Here is a 25790-nt window from a genome sequence, read left to right as displayed (position 1 = left end):
AATATAATTTAAAATCCATAAGAAAACGCGGCTATCCAACAATTTACTTCTATTACTTAGGTATACATTATTTTTGGATTAAATTAAAAAATTAAATTAGATTGAGTTGAATTTTAACTTGTTCATTATTAATTAATGTTTTTCATTATGAGTTTTTCTAATGTTTAAACATTTATAATTAACATATTTTTAAGTGTTTGTGCATTAACATTTTACTTCTGATTTATATTAGAAAATATATTTAAGAGATTCTAATTACTGATTATGTTTTTAGTTATTGGTTAAACCAAATAATTAAACGAAAAAGAAAAAAATCAAATCAAATCAAATTTAATTTGATTTGAATTGAGTTATATTTCTTCACAATCAAAATTTGAAAAAACTCGATCTGAAATAGTACAAAATCAAACAAATAGTATCATGTATTCTCTTTTATTTTTTTCAAGTTTGCATTAAAATTCTGACTAAATTTGAATCGACCTATTTAAGAGTGACAATCTCACTAATTTTTAAAAATATTCGATAAAAAGATTTAAGAAATAAAATAATTAAATTTCTAACTTATTTCGATCGATTTTCAAATATCTTGATTATTAGTATTTTTTTTTATCAAGACTATGGACACACTAAAATTTGCAAAGTGGAAAATCCCGAAGATTAAAACTAAAGAGGTAATGTTTAAATTAAAATAAGATAAAAAAGAATTGTATATCATTCCACTTTTTTAAAATATTAAAGTTTTAAAAAATATAAAATATCATTTTCAAGACTTCTCCAAACGTAATAAAGTTTTACACGATAGTAAAATAATTTAACCTTTTAAAGAGATATTTCTATTATATTGTCTTATCCAATTTAGTCATATTATCATATAATTTGTAAAGAATAATTATTTATTTATATTGTTTATTTGTATTACTAGACGTTAAAAGCAAAAATGAGAAATATAAATTATTTTTATCATAAAGAAACTTTATGAGGTTGAATTCTTCATCATAAAAAAAAATATGACGTTGCGAATGAAATTATTATTTCTTTAATCAGAGATTTTACGTTCGATCATTAAATATTAAAAATTTCATAATCAAAAATAGTTTTCCTCAAATAAGGATATATACAACACAAATCTAAATCAAAAAATGAAGTTGAATACTTCAATTTCAAACTCCAAACTTATTTGTACATCATATTCATATGTGCAATTGTGTATCATTTGACCTAGTTATATATATATATGCATGTTGACAAAAAATAAAAATAAATCATGCACGTAGTAAAATAAAATGTACCACAAAAAAAAGGACATGATTCCACTTATTATAAGTCCATCAATAGAATATTGTTCTTATTTAATATTTTAGGTATATTATTTATTATTGATACTATTCTTCCTTTTTTTCTTTTTGCAAATTATTTTTTTTATTACTATATTTTTTTTAAAATTTATTTTTTATTCGAGTCAAAAGTCTTTTAAAAATAATTTAACGGAGATTTTCGAAAAAACATGAAAAGTAAAAAAAGAAACATTTATATTAGAAGAGAAGCCCAAACCCACAGAGAGGAAGAAGAAGAGAAGCAGCAGCAGCAAAAGCAAAAACCCCTTCATTCTGTGCGTTATTTTTCATAATAAAACTGAGATAAATATACAGAGTTGAGGAGACCCAAAAAACCCTAAACTATAACAGATCTGAAACAAGAAAATATTTTGTGGGTCTTTCTTGTTTTTTTCCTCTCTTTTTTTTTAGAGAAAAAGAGTTGTCTTCTTCAAAGATGAGTAGCAGAAACAATGGTGGAGTTGGGGTACAATCGATACCCGCAGGGTCAAGAAAGATGGTACAAAGCTTAAAGGAGATAGTTAACTGTCCTGAACCTGAGATCTATGCTATGCTCAAAGAATGTAATATGGACCCCAATGAAGCTGTCAATAGGCTTCTTACTCAAGGTCTACCATAAACCCTAAATCTTTAATTTCCTTTTTTTTTTGGTGGGTTTCGGGTTTTAGGGTTTTTTATGTTTTGGGAAAAAATTGAATAAAGGTACTGTTTTTATAGATAGAAACAAGAAACAAAAGAAAATCTGTAATAATACTTCTTTTCTTGATATTGGGTGTTAGAAGCTGTTTTTTGTAAGGAGAAGAATGAGAAAAGATTTGATTTTTATGCTATATAGTTAGTTCAAGATTTATTGTAAGGTATCTTAATGGATTGAGCATGCAGATATTTCATTGATTGTGACTTTAGAAAATGAAGAGAAGACAAAACTAGGGTCTTTAGGGATTTTGTTAATCAGATTACTAGGATTCTCTTTTTAATGCACTTTGTGTTAGTTCTTGTATTAGATTTCTTAGGTTTACAATTACTCTTCTTTTACTATCTCTGGCCACTGATTTTCATCTACATGTTAATGGGACTTCCATTTCTTCCTTTGTGTGCGAGTTGTCTTATTTGGTAGCCTTTTCTTGGACTTTTGAATTAATGTTGTTGGGATTTCGGTGGTACAAGTACTGAATTCCATGTTAGTTATCCGTTTTCCAGAAATGCACGCTTTACTTTGAAGAAGCATGAGTTTGCTTTTCGTTTCTCTCTTAAAGCCTCAAGAACTTATATTTTGTGCTTTTCACTTTTAGAACGTTAGCTACTGCAGTCATGTTTGCCTTCCTCTGTGCTCTTCTATGTTGTACTTGTACTTGAAGGTTATAGTATTTTTAGTTCTTGATAGAATGGTCTGCCATTCCATTGGATGGTGACCTTAGTTTGTGATTAATTTTGATCACCTTCTAATTATAGTTTATTGATTGGCTAGATACTTTTCATGAGGTGAAGAGCAAACGTGAAAAGAGAAAAGAGGTTCGTAATTTTTACTTAAAGCGGGATTTTAGAGACAAATTGGTTATGGCGATCTGATTTTAACTTTCTCGTTCTTAATACTGCCTGTTTCTGTTGTAATTTACTATATGATACGAGATTACGGAAAATTAGTCTACTCAGATCTCTTATTACCTTGGCTCGATGATTAACTTCTGATGAAATTCTGAATATTTCTACGGTGAAAACAAAAGTATAAAGTGAAAGATTCTCTGTTTGGAAATTTGTTCAGTAGAGGTTCTTTTTAGTAGGCACCCCATTATTTTGATATTCCAATTTCTCTTTCTGTTTATACTGATAAATTATGGTGCCTTATTCTTTTCAAATAATATGGTGTTTCCTCTTGATATGTTTTACGTCTTATTGGTTAATGCATGATCTAGCAGAATATTACAAGGTGTTACTATGTTACTTTCTTAAATGGCTTGTTCATTTTTTCATTCTTCACTCATAATTATCTTTGGTTCAGAGTAAGGATACGACTGAATCTAGGCCACGTGGTGCAATTAGCAACTCAGGCCGTGGTAGCAGGGGAGGTGCAGAACGATATGTTGGGCGCGGTGGGTCAGGTATGTACATGATAATGTACACTCTTTTCAAACATAATCATGTCTTAAGTTTTGCATAGTTCATCGTGTCATCTCATGAGGGTATCGTCTTGTTTCTATATACCCTTTCCAGCCGAGTCTACCAAGCTTATTCCTGGATACAGAAAAGATAATGGATCAAAGACGAGTAACCTGACTTCTACTCTAGGAGTTTCCGGAATAAGCAGGAGGGCCACAACAATCAGGTTAGTTGTTTCAAGTTTCAACTTCATAAATAGTTTAGGTTCTCTCAAAAATACATCAGTTGCACATCAGTTGCCTGTAGATGTTTGTCTTTCTTTTTTCCGTAGAGTATTCTGTAGTACCACAGTATGTTTCTTTTTATTGAAGTGTCTTTGGCAGTAATATAATTAACTTAGTAATTACAATCAGTAATCCCTGTATTGGATTAAGCTAAGACTTTTCATGCACTTCAATAATCACGCAATGTGAGCTATTCTCAAAATGCATGTGACAAAGCACAATAAGGGAAAGGTTTTTTTTTTCCAAATCCTAGTTTGACTGTTTGATCCTTAGCGCAAGCGCTAAGTGAGCAAGCTACCACTCTGTGGGGTAAAAACCGTGGAAAATAAAGAATGTCAAGTAGAAAGGAACAAGGTCTTACGGCTACTAATAAGGGGGTTGGGGTTTGACAATAAAAGACTGGGGCTTGTTTAGCCGCCTAGGTAGTAAGAAAAACTCTGAGTTTGACATTAATAGCCATAGTGAGTTCATCTTTGAGGGGCTTTTGGGAGATGCATAACAGTGTTCTCAATGCTGTGATATGTGTAACAGTGATATTGCTGCAAATGAAAGTAAAAAGTCAGCACCTGCAGCAGTTGATGGTGTTTCATCAGTCTCACAGCATGAGACTTCTTCTGGATATCAACCTACTTGGGGTGGGGTGCCCGGTCAAGTTTCCATGGCTGATATTGTGAAGATGGGTAGGCCACAGAGCAAAGTGCCAAGTGCACCTAGTGTATCTCACCACAATGTCAATGCCGAGCAAAACCATATTCAGGGGCTCCCTTCTGGTGCATCACATCAAAATACTCAGTGGTCTGATGATCATACTACCAAAATTTCTGAGGTACACCGAGAGCCACAACATCTTTCAACTGATGAGGAATGGCCTCTAATTGAGCCGCCATCAGTTGCTAGTCAGACATCTATCTCAGAGCCTCCTGCTGATTCGGAGCTGCATCCTGATCCAACTAACATGTCATATGACAGAATTAATCATCAAAATGAGATTGATGAAGTTCAGGGGACAGATAACTGCACGATTGAAAATCTTGGTAGTCCTTCAAGCAGAAGGTTGCAGGAGGATAATGCTGGAGGTGCATCTATTTATGAGAATGACCTCTACGGATATCAGAACCAGAATCATACCTTTGACCATCAACAAGGTTAGTATATTACAGTTTTTATTTGGTAATGATATGCATTTCATTGGTGAGAATATGTAGTATTTGTTGTCAAGTAGCTTGTGTAATGTTTTTTTTTGACATGGCACTGTTAATTTTTGTTTTTTTCCACGAGTTCCAGGCATTGGCAAGTCTTTAGTTCCAGTAAACTAAAGATTCTCTCTATCCCCATTCTACAATAAGTAATCATTACATGTTTCATAGAGCAACTATACTGGCACTTAGCTTTTTAGGAATGCAGTTTTAGAACCGAAGGTTTTATATCATACCACCAGTTTAGCTTAAATAAGCTGGACATTTAGTTATGGCTCTTGAATACATGGGTGTTCAATATGCGGAGTGGGACATATAGCAGCAGTGGAGGGCAACAGGGAATATCATCTTAACTGCATCCAAAGCTCTTTCTTACTGTATTTGGAGCTTCAATGTGATTTTACTGCTTTTCATTTTGTTTTATCTTGTCACTTTGATGATAATGTAGCATAGAAAACACTCCTCACAGCTTTTTGTTTGTCTTAGATTTTTTTAATAGGAATTTAAACAATCATTTTTTCTGCAATTTGTTTATTTTGGTATTATCAATGTTTTGTTAACTGTGGCTTAATACATTACTTGGTTGATTTACTGGGGCATCTGATAGATGTATAAAGAGGGAAGCCTTGAGTGCTGACTTTCTGCTCATACTCGTAGGTTGTGTCAACATGAGGTTATTGCAGATTAAGAGGTTCTTCTCATGAATTTTCAAATCTACCATGTGAAGTTGAAGCTTGATGTTCTTGCACATGGCTCCCATATTTGAAAGAGAAGAAAACCCTAACAAATATCAGGCCACGTAGAGACTACTCTGTTTTTGGGGGTGGTGGTGATGTTCATGGGAATTGAGATGTGCTAGTTAGGAGATAAATCAACCTGCTTTTCATGTCATTATTTAGTGGAAAAGCACTGTAGTTTTACTGCATAATCAAATTGTTAACATATGGAGTTCCGTTACTTATAAACTTTTGGAATGTTTATTTTTGTGTAATAATCCTATTTCATTGTCTTGCAGCTGAGGATGTTAACAACTCTGTTTCATCAGTTTCTGCAAACTTGCAACAGTTAAATGTACAAGATGATGGAGGGGTGCCACCTGAGGGAGATGGTCCTTCTGTTGTAATACCAGACCATCTTCAAGTTCAAACTGCAGACTGCTCACACCTGAGCTTTGGTAGCTTTGGCTCTGGTATTGGTGGCTCCTTTTCTGGGCCTTTGGCATCTGCTCCAGTGACTAGTACTTTGGAAGATGCACCTAAGGAAGTGGATGGTTCATCAGTTGGGCACTTGGGATCCAGGTAAGGCCTCCTTCTAACCTGTGGATTTTCTTCAACTCATTGATATTTTTTTTATCTAATTATATCAACATATAGTGTAGAAACTATGTTAACATTAACATGCCAAACTCTACTGGCGTTTCCCCTACCCGAGATATGTGGGCAATATAATGCAGAAATTATGTTATGTTAACATGCCAAAACTCTACTGGCATTTTCCCTACCTAGATTTGGGGGTAATTTGTTTTGCCTCTACTTTTTTTACTAAATAACTACAAATATCCTTGCATTTAGTATGTTTGTAGCAGGTTTGTTCTAAATGTTCATCATATTAGTCAATTAAATTAATCTTTACTATTCTAACATCCTAAACAGTTGGTATCTGTATGAATCCTCTGTGCCACCACTGTATTCAGATTCATTTCATTCCAGTCAAATAATTTATCATATAAGACAGGCGTGAAGCTATTCTCTGCCCTTTCCTACCAAAAAGTGATTTAAGACTAAGTTAGGACTTCTCTGAAGCTCACTAAACAGTACATTTTTAAACTTTTATCCTAACATTCCATGTTTTAAGTAAAAAATATCTTACAGGATAACGTTAGTCATCTTATATTCAGTTTCAAAAAAAAACATTAGTCATCTTATTGAGGGTGTTCAACCTTGCAAGTATTCCTCTTAATTGTTAGTGCATCTTTATATTGCAGAGCTTCAGAATACTATGGTGATGAGTCTCTCAGACATGCATCTGAGAGTAACTTATACCATAGAACTAATGCAAGTTCTGTAAATTACGATTCACCTGCTTCACAACCAGAACCTTTGAAATCAGAAACAAATGAACAAGGAAATCAATATTCGTATCCCTCTTCTGCTGCTGGCTACACATATGAAAGTGCACAACAATTAACTGCAGCATTTAGTCAGCCACAGACAAGTTCCCAGATGCAAAATCTCACTCCTTTCTCTAATGTAATGGTAAGTTTCTTTCCTTGTGAAGGATGCAAATAGTTTCCCTGCTCTTCATTGGATGTTTGCGTGTGTGCATTTGCATAGCTCAAGTCTGAAGGTAATTGTACAGAGTATATTGGAGTGAATTCTACTTCTCCAAGGGGTTGTTTGGTAGAGTGCATAAGAATAATGTTAAATCCAGTGCATTAGTGATGCTTGTAAGTTATATCAGCAATGCATGAATTAGTTATGCTTGCATTAATTATACATAGATTATTTTTATGCATTGTTTGGTTTGATGCATTAAAATAGCATGCATTGCATAAAGAAATTTATTTACATAGATAGCCTCATCTAATATAAGTTACCATTCATTTGTTAGAGATCCTAAGACCAGAATTTTCTACATTGAGGTGCTCACTGCTATTGTTTTGAGCAGGCTTTCACAAATTCATTGCCTAGCACCTTGTTGGCTGCTAATGCTCATGCTGGTCGTGAAACTGATCTTTCATACTTACCTTTTTCTGCAACACAAGCAATGGCTATGAAATATGGCAGCTCTGTTTCTTCAATTGGTGGTTCAACAATTTCCATGCCTGAGGTAGTGCTATCCTGATGAAGCTAATTATTTCTTCATTGTGATTGTCAATTTCCTCATGTGCACTTGGTGTATTGCTCATGACCTGCTGGTTGTCAGTATTTTCATGTAATATAATAAGCAAAACATGTTCCTTTTTGTATTCTTTTTGAAGTAATTTTAATGATTCTAGTTGTTTATTTGTGCATGATGAAAAGTTTTACATAATGGATGTAGTTGCATCTTACACGTTTGGTATCTTTCAACATTGGGGAAGAAAGCTTCTGCTATTGAAAACTAAAAATTTGAATATTCTCTCTTGATGTCTATCCAAATGTTTTGAGGGCAGCAACTTTTTTTATTGTGTAAAATCTCTATAGTGGAAAGATGTATACAGAGAGAATAGTTACTCGTCATGGATTTCCACAGTAATTCAAGGCGCACTTGATGTATTTCTGTGTTACATTTTGGAGGCTCTTGCTTGTTAAGAGGAGGAAAGGAAAACCACCCTTTAAATTTAGAAAAAGGAGGCTGAAGTTGTGTGTGTAAATTCCTTATATTATTTTTTGGTTTTCTATGTTAAATAAATGTCAGTACCTTCTGGTTTTTGCATGTAAGATTCCTTTTGGGTTGTTGCAAAAGAAAAGAATGGGCACTCGGTTGTTAATAACCTGAAATTTAAAGATTCACAATAAAAACTGCTAAATTCGGTTGCTATAAGACCTACATAAGATTAATTCCTAAGAGGAGTGTAGGTCGAAAATCAGTTGACGAATGATATAAAAGCTGATGTATAAATCTATTATAGTTTTCCTTTATCATGGAGAAGTGCTGTAAGATGGGACAGATTTTCTATCATCTTCTTTCTTTCTAGAGTTTTTGTGTACATGATTGATTTTTTCTTGACTTGCAGTCTTTGAAGGGTGCTGGTTTTCCATCAGCACAGCCTACACAGCAGCCACTTTCTGGAACTAGTGTCACCACTGGACCTACTGTGCCGCAACATCTTGCTGTGCATCCATATAACCAACCACCTCTGGGACCATTTGCTAACATGATAGGTTATCCCTTTTTGCCTCAGAGTTATACATATATGCCATCTGCATTCCAGCAACCATTTGCTGGTAACAGTAATTATCATCAGTCACTGGCGGCGGTGCTTCCTCAATATAAGAACAGTGTGTCAGTCAGCAGCTTACCTCAGCCAGCCAGTGTTGCTTCTGCGTATGGTGGTTTTGGAAATACAGCAAGTATCCCTGGTAACTTCCCAATGAATCCCCCTGCTGCTCCCTCTGGTACTAACTTGAGTTACGATGATGTGTTGAGCTCTCAGTACAAGGATACCAATCATTTAATGTCTCTTCAGCAGGTACCCATTTCATTTGCTTTAACAGCTGTTCAATTCTTTGAAGTCAATAGTATACTGCAAAATTGCTGTTGATTCTACCTTACTACTCTAATATAATAGGTTGATATATTTCTAAATTGGACAAATAGTTTCTATAGCACTGCTTTTTTCTGGTTAATTTCTTGTGCTAGCTGTATTCTATTGTTTGAGCTTTTGCTCATCAATCCATCCTTCCTTTCCTTGAATTGAAGGCAGCTCATGTATATGCTCATTATTCCTTCCTTTCAGAGCGAGAACTCAGCTATGTGGCATGGACCCGGTTCAAGGACAATGTCAGCTGTTCCTGCTAACACATATTATGGTTTTCAAGGTCAAAACCAGCAAAGTAGTGGATTTAGGCAAGCTCAACAGCCGCTGCAAAATCATGGATCCTTGGGGTACCCAAATTTCTACCATTCTCAGGCGGGGATCTCATTAGAACATCAACAACAAAATCCGAGGGATGGGTCATTGGGTGGTGGATCTCAAGGCCAGCCAAAGCAGTTTCAACAGCTATGGCAAAGTGGCGGCTACTAATCTCTTACTGCCTCCTTCTTTTTTGGAGTCTTGTAATGAGTGTGAAAGTGGCTATAGGGTGTTGCTTTGGAAGCAACTAGAATGCACAATCAATTGGATGCTTACCTGTGCCTCAAGGTTGTACTTTACATGTTTGTCATCAGTCAAATGTAACGTAGGATGTGAGCTAACGTCGTGCTAGTGGACTTGTCTTCTGTTTCATCAACTCTTTGTTACACAGTTAACCCCATGGTTTCTTTATTAATAGTGAGAAGTGTTCTGTCTCCACTGGAAATGCATTGCCATACATCTTAGTTTCACATTATTTGGATTTGGTAGTTTAATTTACTGGGTATGCTGATCTCCTCCTACCTTCTAGTAAGCTTAATAATCCTGGCACTATAGGATGGGATGTACCAAGATTTCCCTTTTGTTTCACAACATACTTCGGTCCTGAAAATATGGTTTTGTTTGCATGCTAGTCCTTTCTATAGGAGATAAGGGTCAAATAATTCATGTAAATATGGTTTTGTTTGCATACTAGTCCTTTCTATAGGAGATAAGGGTCAAATAATTCATGTTTTTGTTTATAACATAAACGCGGGGATGAATTATCGTGGATTCATTTCTTTTTTGGGTTTGTAGGTCGTTTATAAAGAATTGAGAGATCAACTAGGGGCATCAGAGCTAGAGGATATAGGCGTGTCAATTTGTTGAAAGTTATTTGGATTTGATCTTAAAGGGATTTCAAGATTGACTACCAAACATAAATTTGCAGATAACGTAAGAGATGAACAAAAAATAATTAACTGCATTGAGAGCACATAATTGTTGTTACTATTATAGTAAGGGGCACAAGAAAATAAAATAACGAAAAGCATCTAAGATACTATGCAAGGCCAATATCCACATTGCAAATGAGTTCTTCCCCACTGTCCACAGTAGAATCGAGTTTGTATTGCATGTTCTACATCGTAGTGTATCCAACAAAATCCAAACATGTAGAAACAATAGGGAAGGTGTAAGCAGAAACTATTTTTTTTTTGTTTTTTGCCAAAACACATGTAAACTGATGCTCATCAATTAGTTCATTCAGAAGGAAAGAAAATCAGTACTTGCAAGACCTGTTTTCCCTTTCTTTTGTAGACCCAACAAATCATTTGAGAAGAGATCTTGCCAAGTGTTCTCGTGCAGTTGCCAATGCTTGACTTATAGTCTGTAGAAAACCACAAAGGATGTGTAGTGAAAAAATGAGTTAAGTGGACGGGGATGGTAATTAATGAAGCAACTATTCCATCCGTTTGAAGGACCAAAGCATCAAGAAACTGAGAAAGAGAGCAATATTTACCTGCTCCGACAAAGGTGCCCCAGAATCAACGCTGTTGCTTGCCACTTTCCCAGCAATAACATTAGCATCCGTTTCAAGAACGATTCTACAGAGCCAAGAAAGTGACATGGAGGATATTCAAAAGATTGTAAACACTTAGTTCCCCATAACTGAAATTGAGAGCAAGATTGGAAGTCCGCTTTCTTTTCCATTCTCTTTTTTCCACATCAATTCTCAAGGTCAAACACTCTAATATGTACTAATTACTAAACACGGCATGTCAAAAAACGTATGAACTCTACAGTGGAAGTGGGGAATTAGGATGGACGAAGAAGTGGACATTGAGGGTGTGTTTAGTACAGAGAATGTTTTCCAATTTTCCCATGTTTGGTTGGTCAAAATGATTTTGGAGAACATTTTCTCTAAGAACACAAGTTCCTTCAAAATCAGTAAAATGACTTCCCTAGTGGAAGAAGAGAACAAGTGTCATACTTGACATTCCAAGCTCATTGTCTCCTCCCGAAGCCATGGTTTCCACCCCCACCCACTCCCTTAGCAGTCCACCACATAATACAACACCACATAATACAACAGCAGAGACCAGTGTAATTCCACAAGTGGGGTTTGGGGGGGTGGAGGGGAGGTAGGATGTACCTAGAGCTTACCCCTACTTTAGTGGGAAAGAGTAGTTTCTAAGGCCCTCTGCTCAAAAAAGTGCAATCAAAGAAGGATAGAAAGGAAAATAACAAGATAAACAAAGATGAAGAATAAGAAACTACACGAATACAAGGTAACACTACTAAATAAAGAGAAGACGAGAAGAGGAGATTAGCTCCATGCTTCTCCCTCATGAATGTACTACAACAAACGGCTACCTACTATCCTTCTACACCCCATAGTGTTTTCCTATGCTGCATATTCATAGTATTTTCCAAAACTGCATGTAAATGCTCTCGAGACAAAAAAAATATTTTGTTTACTTACCAAACACCAAAGTAATTAAGTAAAAGGCTTATTTTTCGATAAAAAATATTTTCTATGTAAAACATTGTTCGGCATATCAAATACACCCAGAGTCTAAAGTAACAGGAGAGCAAAACTACTTGACTAAGATGAATGAACATATACCGTCAAAGGAAAAAGTCACTCAACCCAATCCCACGAGGCAACTTTTCATAAGAATGAAGTCACTAACATAGAAAAAGGATAGCTAATACAGTGACTGTCCAAAATAAGGAGTGTGATGTACTATCACTATATATTACTCATAAGATTAATAGCTAAGCTGAGGAGAGCTTTATAGCTTGTGAAAGAAAAATGTCCATAGGGAAGAGGTCACTGCTATAGGCTTGATAATTGATGTTCTCGTTTTTCCTCTATTTGTTCTTTTTTGGGGTGGTGGTAGGTGGGGGGGAATTTTGTGTAAGAAGTATCCTATGATTCTGTTAATCAGAAGTCTTGTCTTAATAAGTCTCCAGCAAAGACAAAATGTCTTATTAACTACACAATTGCCTTTTATTTTCCCCCTATTTGTGGCATATTAAATCCAAATATTAATTTTACTATGGTTCAGAAAGTTAGATAAGCTTTTGAAGCTCTAATTCTCTATAACTATAAAAGAAAAGAATAAAGGTTCCTGACATGCTATATTTGTACAAAGATCGAGTAAAAGTTGCAGCAAAACAGTAAGATAAGCAACATTAAACGAAGATTTTATAGTTCAGAATTTGAAACAAATAAAATGATCATGGTACAATTCTCTTACCCGCCATCAACAATTTCATCCAGACACAAAAGAATAAGGTCCAAATTTTCAAGTGCCTCCTTCTTTTCTACATTGCCCCTAAAACAAAAGGCATTTGCAGCAAGATGAGTGCATGAAGACGAAAATATCAACGGATGCATATTGAAAAGGAAAAGACTGCTTTTGTAAACAACCTAAGAAGAATACCAACAGCATCAAAGAATCCTTGGAGAACACTGGCAAGGATTATTTCATTTTCATTGTCACTCCCAGTAACAAAGAAATGAAGATCTTGAGCAAACTTGTAGACAACAATATAATTATCAAACATTGTAATCTCCGCTGCAGAAGAAGTGAGAAGAGAGTTCAGACAGATGAAGGTTGCCTTTCCAATCACAAAATTTAGTTTCATCAGCCAAGAGGGGGTGGGGAGGGGGGTAGTAGCACAACGGTCCAATTTAGTCACTGGCATAAAGACAACTCTGATGTAACAAGTGATCTCACACCAACAACCAACTTCAAGAAGAGGATATGCAAGCAAACAACACAAAGCCAAGTCTTCTAAGATTATTATTATCAGCCTACTCATCACTGATCTATTTGGTAAATTAGCAAAACTTTGTTTTTGGCTCTTGATTTAATACATACCACCAGAGTTTAATAGAACTCAATGTTTGCAGAGACTGGCAAGGTATACTACATAAGATGGCATCACAAACAACTCTAGTGCAGAATGGAACATCACTAACTATCCGAATGAGCTTTGCTTCCTTTGCATGTTGAGAGGGAGATATTGGGAAAGAGCATGACTAAATATAAATAAATAAATCAACAGTAAAAGAGATATCATACCTTCTGCCCTAGCATTTGTCTTTTGAGTCTTGGCAAACACGGCCTTCTCAAAAGCTTCCTTTGCAGCATTTGTTGGCCAATCATCTGAGTAGTAGTTTACAGCAACACGCTTTCCTTCGGAATCTAGAAGCAGAATGTTCTTAATTGAAGGGCAGATCTCCTGCGAAAAGGATTTGAAAGATATTATAGCAGGATATGTCTACACATCCATCCATATATGATTTTTAAAAAGGGATAAATTTCTTTTCCCGTTTTACAGAGAAATGGGTTAAAAGCATATATTGACACATTTGAGACAGTCATCCATGAATTGCTTATGGTTCTATCTATCAATAGTTCAAGTTCATCCATAGTCTCAACATTCCAAGATACAGCCACCATTACATATTCTCCTTTTAGTTTTCTGTTAAAGCACACGTGCAACATAAATCATACTCCAAATCAAGCACAGCGACAACACAAAAGATATTGCCTTCCCTTTCAATGGCCCACACAGCTATAGATGTCACCAGCAACTAAACCTTAAACCAGAAGTTCGCTCAGCTACCCTTTCCCTTTATTCTCTCGATAGAAAATCCTCACTATTTTATAAAATATCTCCGCCCTAGTTATAAAGTACCACATTTCCTTATTCTTGAGCAAAAATTCCGATTCTAACAAGGTAAATACAACATCTCATTTCAAAACATGAAACCAAGAATAAACCCAAATTAGCCTTAAATGTGTGGGTTGCTGGCCAACTTAAACATTGGTATTCTCCCAATTAGGGCGTTCCTAAAGGAAAAAAAAAACTAACTGGTGCTGTATATACTGCAAATAATCTTACTTGCCCACATAAAAAAGTTTCCTCTTCCTTTTGTTTAATTCTTAAGTTTTTTTCTTCCCATTGTTGAATACTTACAGATGCTAGATCTGATTCATATACCCTTCCAATTATACCTCCAAGTAAACAAAACTCTAGAAAAACGTCGACAATCAAAGAGATCACGAAAAAACACTAGTCCAACTATTCCAATTCGACTAAAACTAAAACCCCAAAAATGCATAATTTTTTCTACCAGTGATAAATTCAACCATACAACACAAGATCAGTGATAAAAAAACAAAGAGCTTGTTTTGGGCAAAAAAGTTTAGTTGAAAAAAAAGAAGAGAATTACTCAAAAGTGTAAAGAGAAAGAGTGAGAGCTAACCATTGTTGGTGAATTGAGGTTGAAAATGGCGGATCGCACGACCTACGGACACACCAGAATTGCACGCCGTAGAGAAGGGAGGAGAAGAGCCTATTTGCTGGGTCCGTAAAGCACGGTTTTATTTTTTTTATATATTTATATATAACTTTTTATACTTGTTGAGTTCCTGTTTTGCTAAGCGTTACAACTCTGATTGTATAATTTTGAGTATGTTTTATAATGAATTGAATTGTATTAAATTGTGTTAATATATCATATTATATTGTATTGTATTGTAATTGAGTTTGGAATGTTATTTCTATAAGATAATTTTTAAATTTGTGTGATTTATCCTCTTCAAACTTCACTTCACTTGTGGGACTAGGTAGGTTGTTGGTGTTGTTTATCCTTTTTGAAGTTGACTATAACTTAAAATTATGCCTTTTCATTTGGGTCGTAGCTTCAACAACAATATACTTGATGAAATATTTGGAAAAAAATAAAATATTTATAGACCTTATCATTACCTCACGAAGATAGAGAGACTATTTTAAAAAACTCCTCGGCTCAAAGAGTCACAAGGCAAGTTACTAATGTAGCTAACCTTTTTTGTTTTATAAAATAAGATTAATAACAATCCATTTAACAACGAATTATAGATGAAATTTATAGCTAATTCCAATTTCTTTATAGTGAATAATTAACTTGGGGCAGAAAATCAAAGCTCAAATAATAAATTCATAGGGAAAATCTAAAAAATACTTCCATACTCCATGAATTATACTAGTTTTACACATAACATTTTGGGTCATTTCTCTCTTGGCTTTGCAAACCATCATATTTGATTTTATAACGATTGCCTCAAGGGCTTAACTCCTAGACTTGTGATTTGAATCACAGGTTTGAGTAATGCATGAGACGCGAACTAAGCCTGATATTTAATTAAAGAAGGGTCGATGCAAAGATATTAATTTTGAATTTCGAAGAATATAGTTGATCATAAAGGTTGGCTCCAAGCAGACTTCTAGATCATTAAGAAAGTTATTCTAATTTTTCTTAGTGCAGCTTTTCATAACTTGTCACAGACTCACAGTCCAGAAAACAAAGTTAAGAAATGGATATTAAAGCAGAAAAGCAAAGAATGAAGCAAAGAACTCAGCAAGTTCTTTTTCACTTTCCTGCAATATCTTTACATTTATAATAATCACTTTTAAACTTGCAGTTCTGTTATCTCTACTATTGTTTAGTTTCGAAATCAGTAAAGATTACACCAAAACTGACAAATGAATGAAAGGAAATAGCTATCTATTAGAGCAGCTACTGTTGTTTGCTGCAAACTGTATTTCTGTGGTGCACACAGCTTTCTATTGTTTGGATCATTCTCGCTCCAAATGCAGACTAATCGCATTTCTCTACCTCGAGAAGAAGAGAATATCTTGACACAACATAGCAGCATTTGGCATCAAATGATCATTCAAATCTAGCAGTGGTATCTGCAAAATAACAACAGCAAAAGCTGAAATTTTAAAACAACCTCGAAAAAGATGGAGAAAGATAATCTACTTGAGCAGCTTTCAGAAGGATTCAATCAATCTAATGAGCAAATCAGTTTAGAGCGCCAAATCATTTCCGATCAAAATATTAGAAATAATGATTTGTGTTATAACAGTCAAATCAATGTGAATTATATTGGCTGTGCTGTTATCAATCAGGTTTGCGAACAAAGTGCATCACATGCAGTTGACATACAAGCTAGACGGGAAACGCAACACCACGTGACAGTTATACATGGGGAATTTGTCAACAATCATTCAGAATGGCCTTCATTAAGGGTCTTAATGATCACTTTGAGTTGGATAATTCATAGGACACCAATTGCAGGAAGGTACTGTGTTTAATTAAATGGAATCCATCTCTACATGGATTTAATTTTTGGATGAAAAAAGTCAAGTGCTTTGCACATGACCCATTTATCAGCCTTCTGAGATCAAAAACTCTTCATCTAAGAATAGTTTTTGGAGAATGAAGACCATCCAGTTGAATCTGAAACCTATTGGTTACTACTAACATGCATACAAATTACCAATATATGTATAAAGAGGTAATGGGTAGATTTTGGAGCTAATTGATGAATCTTATCGCCACTAGAAATATTTTGTAGATGAAAATAGACTTTGAACCCTCAGTACATCAGAAAATGGTGTTTAAGCCACATGGGTTCTTGTTGACATAAAATTACATTGTCAAGGGAAGTTGTCATTTTTGCAGATCATTTTTATGTTCTGGCACTATATGCATAGTTCAATAAACTAGAATAAAGAATAAAGGACCTTACAAATTATATACCAAAAGCGCAATTGGATCAACAAATGATATAAGTTTATGCTGGAGTTAAGGGACAGGACAGGGATCCTTATTGAGAGTCACATTTAGGTGGATTATCTTGACAGCATAGTGCAAGAGGAAAGTAGATAGATTCTTGGAATGACATGAGTGTACATTGAAAGATATCACCGCAGGACTTTGGACAGTGTAGAACTCTGACAAGAAGGAAACATACCACAAACCTGAATTATTCCACTTCAAGTAGCCAGTTTCCCCGTCTAAGGCTAAATGCATCAGAAATGCACCAGAGAGGTAACAGTTCTTACTGAAAAAAGGCTTTTACTACGAAGGATCTCCACTTAATGGATAATATAGTGTATCGAGAAACAAATCTGTAGCAGGCTCATCTTAAAACAACTTTAAAGCTGGATACCTATGGGACATGGCAGCCTCAGAAGGTATGAAGAATACAGCATTATTTACTTTGGATCAACTAAGGGCCTGTTTGGATTGGCTTTTGGCTTATGACTTATAAGCCAAAAGCCACAAATTAATCCAAACGGACACTAAATCTCTACACAACATGGAAAATTTGAAATCTGCTCTTTCAATCCCAAGCTACAATTGTTATTAAAAACAAAAGGGTGAGCCGAGAGTGAAGCAAAAACCATTAATTTCTTTTAGCAAATATGAAATGTGCACCAGTGAAGGTGCATATTTACTACAGTGTTACATTTGCAGTAGATAATAAAGACATAAAACTTTGAACAAGCATTACTTGGACATAATTTGGCTTCTCAAAGTCACGCGAGGAGATTTTGATTATGTCTATTGGTGCTTTCATTAGTTCAGTGCCAAGCCAAAAGTAATAGGAGTACTAAACTACTTTAGATCTATCACTACTAGCAATGTTTATAATCCATCCACTAAAACAATATATGATCTCATTTTCAGAGAGTCTATGAGGTTACCTGGACTAGATGTTCATCTCGAAAGCGGCTTCTGAAGAAGAGCTGTCAAATAAACTTCCCCATTCTTCACACCACTAGCATCATTCTTATTAGCCACTGTCCACTTCACCTTCTTGTAGTTCAATTTCCAGATCAAGGGTTGAAAAACCTTCTCAAGATCTGCTCTTTTACTAAAGAAATGGTCCAACCAGAGGTATCCACCAGCCCTCAACACTCTATCAACATCAAAAAGCAAGAACTCCATCATGGTCACTGGAATCCACCTATTCACAGCATGACCACATCTTACAAGATCCAGCACCCCATCAAACACTGGCAGCCTCTGCTGCAAAGGTACATGTAAAGGCACCAATCCCCTAAGTGCCACAGTCTCACTATAAGGGGCACCAAGATTCATTGTTGTTGTCACAACAGTCACATTATGCAGCTTCATTTGTGCAGCAAAAGTTCCTGTACCACCCCCAATATCGAGTGCCAGCCTAATAACACTCTTTGAGGTCTTAGTTAGCTGAAGAAACTGTGGAATTGGGAGATCTAGATCTGACTTAAAATCCAAGAATCTTGATTGCTCAACTTTCATATCAAATCCCAAGTTGGGATTAGACTGAGACAAACAAGAAAAGCTCTTACAAGTGTAATTATTCCACAACAAGGCCTTTTCAGGGATAGTAGAAAAAGGGGTTTTAGGCAAAGAAGCGGGGATACTAGAAGGGGTTCTTGAAAAACAGCGCCTCCTAGGTAGAGGGTGACACCCTCTAAGAATAAGAGACTCAGCTACTGAAGAATCTGAGGGGCAAAGACTAAAGGGTGTGTAGCTCATATACTGATGAAGCAAATCAGGATTGTCTTTACAAGAAGAAGCAATAGGTGATAAATGAGTGTAAAGAAGGAGATCAGAAGGGATCGTTACTGTAGATTTCTTAGCTTTACCAGATGGTGGAGCTGGAGGCTGGAGGCGCGTGAGGTGGTTAATAGTGGCGCGTATAGTCTGAAGCTGATGCAGAAGGTGGTCAGGAACAGGTGGAGCAACAGGGGGCTTGGATTGGATGTTGGAAGAGAGATGATACAAAGAAAGAATGTTGGTAGCCACCATAGCTACCAAAAGAAGCAAATTTAGACCCATTGTGAATCCCATTTTTGTGGCTCCTGCAAAATTTTCTTGATTGCTGATACACTTTAGAGAGTGTAAAAGCTCAAGAAAAGCATAAAGTTTTGTGCTTTATGTTACTTCTACTACTAAATCTACTATTACTACCGACTGAGAGAGAGTTGAGAGAGTTTGCATTAAATTTAAAGATTTGTATTTAGATCTATCAAAAAAAGACATCTTTTTTATGTCTAAATTTCAGGGTGATTTTTCTTTTCTTAGTAAAAAAAAAATATATAAATGTTTTGTTTTTCGATTTATTTTTACTTGTTATGTTTATTTTGTAGAAAATTGAAGTGAAACGTGATAAATAAAAAACTAATAAGTGAGTAATATTTAACTTGATGTGTTTTGATGAAATCTTAGATGTGTTTGTGTTATTATAAAATGATCAAGTGGAGTTTTGGAGGCACGTGAACATGGGATTTTTTTTTATTTCTAGTCAACATTATTGCTTGCTGTTTTCATTTTTAGAATATGGGAATATTTTATTGAGCATAATTTGGTTTTTAAATCAATTATTCATGAATCATAATCACTAAATAATTAAAAGATTGAATGTTTGTTAATATTTTCAGTTTGATTACAAAGATAAGTGAAATTAAATGAATTTAGTAACTTAAAGAAAAAGACAAATCACGTTCTATAAAAAATTAACTAGACTTTCAGTAAGCATGAATAACACATATGTGTTATAAAATGAAATCAATCAAAAAATGTAAAACAATAAAGAGAGAAAGAACCCTTTTCCCCCTAGTTATTCAAGTCTTCAAAGTGTACTTCGTATTCACTTAACACGATTTATGTATAAATAGTAGAGGTAATATAGTAATTTCGATAATTTATAAGAAAAAACAAAATTTTACTCATAAAATGTTATTACTGAACGCGTTTTCTGCATACAGAGTAGGCGTAATATGGTAATTTCAACAATTTATAAGAAAAAAATATAATTTTAATCAGAAAACGCATCATCGAACACGTTTTACGTATTGAGAGTATGGGTAATATATTAATTTCAACAATTTATAAGAAGAAACATAATTTTACTCATAAATCACATTTCTTAATGTATTTTATGCATAAAGTGTAGGGGTAATATAATAATTTCAACAATTTATAAGAGAACATAATTTCACTCAAAAAAAAATAGAGGTAATATAGTAATTTCAATCATTTATAAGGAAACAAAATTTTACTCATAAATCGCCATTACTGAACATGTTTTTTGTATAAAAAGTTGGGGTAATATAGTAATTCCAACAATTTGTAATAAGAAACATATTTTACTCATAAAACGATATCATTGACACGTTTTGTATTTAAAGAGTTGAGTAATATAGAAATTTCAACCATTTATAATAAGAAATATAATTTTACTCATAAAAAGCTATCACTAAACGTGTTGTATGCATAAAGAGTAGGGGTAATATAGTAATTTTAATATTTATAAGAAGAAACATAATTTACTCATAAATTACATTCACTAAACACGTTTATGTATAGAGGGTAGGGGTATCATTGTAATTTCAATATTTATAAGAAGAAACATAATTTTACTCATAAAACACTATCACTAAACGCGTTTATGTATAGAGAGTAGGGGTAACATTGTAATTTCAATATTAATAAGAAGAAACATAATTTTACTCATAAAACAATATCACTAAATGCGTTTTATGCATAGAGAATTGGGGGAATATTGTAATTTCAATATTAATATGTAGAAACATAAACTCTTAAAACGCTGATAGAGAGTGGGAGTAATATTGTAATTTCAATATTTATAAAAAGAATAATAATCTTACTCATAAAACGCTATCTCTGAATACGTTTTATTCATAAAGATTAAGAGTAATATAGTAATTTCAACCATTTATAGGAAACATAATTTTACTGATAAAACACATTCACTGAACGCGTTTTATGCATAAAGAGTAGGGGTAATATAATAATTTCAATAATTTGTAAGAAGAAACATAATTTTACTCATAAAACGTTGTCGCTGAACACATTTAATGCACAAAGAGTAGAGTAATATGGTAATTTCAATCATTTATAAGAATAAACATAATTTTAATCATAAAATGCTATCACTAAACGCGTATTATGCATAAAGACTAAGGGTAATATAGTAATTTCAACCATTTATAGGAAGAAACATAATTTACTCAAAAATTGATATTATTGAACGCGTTTTATGTATTAAGAGTAGGGGCAATATAGTAATTTTAAAATTTATATGAAGAAACATAATTTTACTCATAAACTGCATTCACTAAACGCGTTTTATGGATACATAATAGGGGTAATATAGTAATTTCAGTAATTTATAAGAAAAAATATAATTTTACTAATAAATTGATATTACTGAACGCGTTTTATATGTTGAGAGTAGGGGTGATGTAATAATTTCAAAATTTATATGAAGAAACATATTTTACTCATAAAACACTATCACTGAACAAGTTTAATTCATAAAAATTAATGGTAATATAGTAATTTCAACCATTTTATAGAAGAAATGTAATTTTACTGACAGAACGAAATCGTTGAACGCGTTTTACACATAGAGATTAACGGTTATATAATAATTTCAATATTTATAAGAAGAATAATAATTTTACTCATAAAATGCATTCACTGAACGAGTTTTTTTGCATAAAGAGTAGGGGTGATATAGTAATTTCAACAATTTATATGAAAAACAATAATTTTACGCATAAAACGTTATCTCTGAACGCGTTTTAGTCATAAAGATTAAGGATAATATAGTAATTTCAACCATTTATAGAAAGAAACATAATTTTACTGATAAAATGCATGGAACACGTTTTACGCATAAAGAGTAGGGGTAATATTGTAATTTCAAGAATTGTTAGAAGAAATATTATTTTACTCGTAAATCGCATTCACTGAATGTCTTTTATGCATAAAGAGTAGGGGTAATTTAGTAATTTCAATAATTTATGAGAAGAAACATAATTTTACTCATAAAACATTATCACTGAAAGCGTCTTATGCATAAATCGTAGGGGTAATATAGTAATTTCAATCATTATAAGAAAAAATATAATTTTACTCATAAATCGGATTCATTGAATGTGTTTTATGCATGAATAGGTAATCTAGTAATTTCAACAATATATAAGAAGAAACATAATTTTACTCATAAAAAGGCTATCACTGAACGAGTTTTATGCATAAAGAGTAGGGGTAACATAGTAATTTCAAGAATTGATAAGAAGAAACATAATTTTTACTTATAATTCGCTATCAAGGTACACATTTTACGCATAAAGAGTAGGGGTGATATAATAATTTCAACCATTTATAAGACGAAACATAATTTTACTAATAGAACGATATCATTGAACGCGTTTTACGCATAAAGATTAAGGATAATAGAATAATTTCAATATTTATAAGAAGAAACATAATTTTACTCGTAAATGGTATTAACTAAACGAAATTTATGCATACATAATAGGGGTAATATAATAATTTCAATAATTTATAAAAAGAAAAATAATTTACTCATAAATTGATATTACTGAACGCGTTTTATGTATTAAGAGTAGGGGTAATATAGTAATTTTAAAATTTATATGAAGAAACATAATTTTGTGCATAATTTGCATTCACTAAACGTGTTTTATGGATACATAATAGGGGTAATATAGTAATGTCAACAATTTATAAGAAAAAACATAATTTTACTAATAAATTGATATTACTAAACGTGTTTTATGTGTTGAGAGTAGGGGTGATGTAATAATTTCAAAATTTATATGAAGAAACATAATTTTACTCATAAAATGCTAACACTGAACACGTTTTATGGATACATAATAGGGGTAATATAGTAATTTCAATAATTTATAAGAAGAAACATAATTTTACTCATAATTTGATATTAGTGAACGTATTTTATGTATTAAAAGTAGGGGTAATGTAGTAATTTCAAAATTTATATGAAGAATAACATAATTTTACTCATCAAACTCTATTAGTGAACACATTTTATGCATAAAGATGAAGGGTAATATAGTATTTTAACCATTTATAAGAAGAAATATAATTTTACTGACAGAACGAAATCGTTGAACGCGTTTTACACATAAAGATTAAGGTTAATATAATAATTCCAATATTTATAAGAATAATAATAATTTTACTCATAAAACGCCTTCGCTGAACGCGTTTTATGCATAACGAGTAGGGTGATATAGTAATTTCAATAATTTATATGAAAAAAATAATACTCATAAATTACATTAATTGACACGTTTTATGTATAAAAAGTTGGTGTAATATAGTAATTCCAACAACTTGTAATAAGAAACATAATTTTACTCATAAAACGCTATCATTGAATACATTTTTTGTTTAAAGAGTTGGGGTAATATAGTAATTTCAATCATTTATAATAAGAAATATAATTTTACTAATAAAACGCTATCACTGAACGCGTTGTATGCATAAAGAGTAGGGGTAATATAGTAATTTCAATATTTATAAGAAGAAACATAATTTACTCATGAATTGCATTCACTAAACACATTTATGTATAGAGGGTATGGGTAACATTGTAATTTCGATATTTATAAGAAGAAACATAATTTTACTCATAAAACACTATTACTAAATGCCTTTTATGCATAGAGAGTTGGGGAATATTGTAATTTCAATATTAATATGAAGAAACGTAATTTTACTTATAAAACGCTATCCTTAATCTCGTTTTCTATACAAAGTAGTGGTAATATTGTGATTTCAATATTTATATGAAGAAACATAAATTTACTCATAAAACGCTTTCAATAAGCTTATTTTATGTATAGAGGGTGGAGATAATATTATAATTTCAATATTTATAAAAAAACATAATGTTATTCATAAAATGATATTTTTGAAAACATTTTATTAATAAAGATTAAGAATAATATAGTAATTTTAACGATTGATCAAAAGAAACATATTTAATATGAGTTTTTATATCTGTATTTAAAGTGTTATATAGAGATATACAAAAATAGTGTATAAATATGACATTAAGGTGTTCAGACATGTAACATTAAAAATTTGAGATTGTAGAGGAGGTGAACACAATGATGAAGAGCAGCAAGGACGAACATTCACATAAAAAATAAATATATTTCAGTAATTTTTTTTTTTAAAAATAAAATACAAATTGAAACCAATTTTTTTAAGTTCTCTCGGAAATTATTTTATATTTAATATTCAATTAACCAAGTTCAATTTGAGTTCCAACTATAAACTACAACTTATATCGTTCAATCACATTTTAATTCAAGAATCAATTAAATTTATCAGTAATTTTAATTTTTCGATTATGCATATTGATAAATTAACTTTGACATATTAAATCTCAAATAAATACATAAAAAAACTCTATCATACCAAAATAATTTTTTAACACAATCAAATTTTAGTTGCATAAATAATATACCAAAACAATACGTACCACTTCTATCAAGATAATAATAGTAATAAGGGAAAAAATTTAAATATGCCATTGAACTTTCAGAAAAGGCTCAATTATGCTATTAGTTAAAAATTTGGCTCATTTATGTTATCACCGTTAAAGAAAAGCTCCATTCATGTCATTATATTTTAACGGTGATTTTGCAAAACCATTTTTGATACGTGACCAACTATAGTTCGGCCACGTCATTAATTTTTTTACTAGAAAAATAAAAATAAAAAAATCAATTTTTATTCAGAATTTTAATTTTTTTATTTAAAAAATTGATCACGTGACTAATTATAATTCTGTCACATCATCAATTTATTTAATTAAAAATTAAAAAAAAGTTAATCCAATTTTTTTTTAGAATTATGATTTTTTTAATTAAAAAATTGATGACGTGACTGAATTGTAATTGGCTACGTGTCAAAAATGGTTTTGTAAAATTACATTAAAAATAATGACATGAATAAATTTTTTTTTTAACAATAATAACATAAATGAAACAAACTTTCAACTAATGACATATTATGTTTCTTTTTTAAATTTGACGATATATTTGAGAATTTGATGAAAGAAGGTACAAACGAACCCGATACGCACATAACAAGTGCCGAGAGAGAATAAAAGAACTGCGTATTTTAAACGCTCTGTGTACCTTTTCTGTCTTCTTCTTTTCCAATATTTATCGTTTTTCTGCAACTCAGTGCTCAAATTCGTTACTTCCCAGAAGATGGTAATCTCATATATCCTGCTTATGTTGATACGTTTTCTGAATTCAATTTTGGATGAATGTAACTTTTAGCCTGTAATTTTGAATTTTTTTTTTTGGTTTAGGGTTGTTGCAATTCCAAAAATGGTTACTGTTCTTTGTTTTTCCTTACTAGGTTTATGTCAAATTCTGTTATTTCTACTATATTGAGCTATGATTTTTTTGGGTATACATCTGAAAGTTGGTAACTTTCTCCTTTAATTGATAACTTTTTTGGCCGAGAACTTTTTTTGGGACAAAGGGAATAAGGGAGACTGGCAGTGCATCTGTGGTGGGAGCAGTGCCTTTGTGTAGCTTGGAATTGCATTTTTCTTTGTTTTTGTTTTGGGTTTTGGCCCTATATATGTTGCTCACACTTTGAAAATTGTGGGTG

The 25790-nt window shown here is 32.7% G+C and overlaps 4 protein-coding genes across 4 annotated transcripts in view; 2 read left to right on the top strand and 2 right to left on the bottom strand.

Annotated features, from left to right (window-relative positions):
* Positions 1-1478: 1478 nt before the first annotated feature.
* LOC101252351 (cell wall protein AWA1) lies at positions 1479-9914 on the top strand. The gene is made up of 10 exons (XM_004232923.5): positions 1479-1942; positions 2803-2846; positions 3334-3433; positions 3546-3657; positions 4247-4860; positions 5927-6209; positions 6896-7166; positions 7579-7740; positions 8630-9085; positions 9353-9914. The coding sequence occupies exons 1-10, from the start codon at positions 1771-1773 to the stop codon at positions 9638-9640; spliced, it is 2502 nt and encodes an 833-aa protein (XP_004232971.1). The 5' UTR covers positions 1479-1770; the 3' UTR covers positions 9641-9914.
* A 496-nt stretch (positions 9915-10410) lies between these two features.
* On the bottom strand, positions 10411-14875 carry LOC101262981 (coatomer subunit zeta-2). The gene is made up of 7 exons (XM_010318605.4): positions 14733-14875; positions 13543-13702; positions 12885-13032; positions 12712-12789; positions 10968-11052; positions 10744-10835; positions 10411-10586 (listed from the first exon to the last, which is right to left on the bottom strand). Exons 1-6 carry the CDS (start codon positions 14733-14735, stop codon positions 10776-10778), a joined length of 534 nt encoding a protein of 177 aa, XP_010316907.1. The 5' UTR covers positions 14736-14875; the 3' UTR covers positions 10411-10586; positions 10744-10775.
* A 978-nt stretch (positions 14876-15853) lies between these two features.
* Positions 15854-19462, bottom strand: LOC101264173 (probable methyltransferase At1g29790). Its single transcript, XM_004232965.5, has 2 exons — positions 18008-19462; positions 15854-16204 (listed from the first exon to the last, which is right to left on the bottom strand). Exon 1 carries the CDS (start codon positions 19140-19142, stop codon positions 18021-18023), a length of 1122 nt encoding a protein of 373 aa, XP_004233013.1. The 5' UTR covers positions 19143-19462; the 3' UTR covers positions 15854-16204; positions 18008-18020.
* Positions 19463-25217: 5755 nt separating this feature from the next.
* The window catches only part of LOC101265990 (DNA-binding protein), a 7475-nt gene continuing 6902 nt past the window's right edge, over positions 25218-25790 (top strand). Inside the window, exon 1 of the mRNA NM_001329123.1 lies at positions 25218-25381. Within this exon, the coding sequence (NP_001316052.1) occupies positions 25379-25381 (3 nt within the window). The 5' untranslated portion in view covers positions 25218-25378. The remainder of the gene's footprint in view (positions 25382-25790) is intronic.

The sequence above is a fragment of the Solanum lycopersicum genome, chromosome 2, assembly GCF_036512215.1.
Source record: "Solanum lycopersicum chromosome 2, SLM_r2.1".
NCBI lineage: Eukaryota > Viridiplantae > Streptophyta > Magnoliopsida > Solanales > Solanaceae > Solanum > Solanum lycopersicum.
The sequence above is the reverse complement of the archived record's forward strand: the minus strand, read 5'-3'. Positions and strand labels throughout refer to the sequence as shown.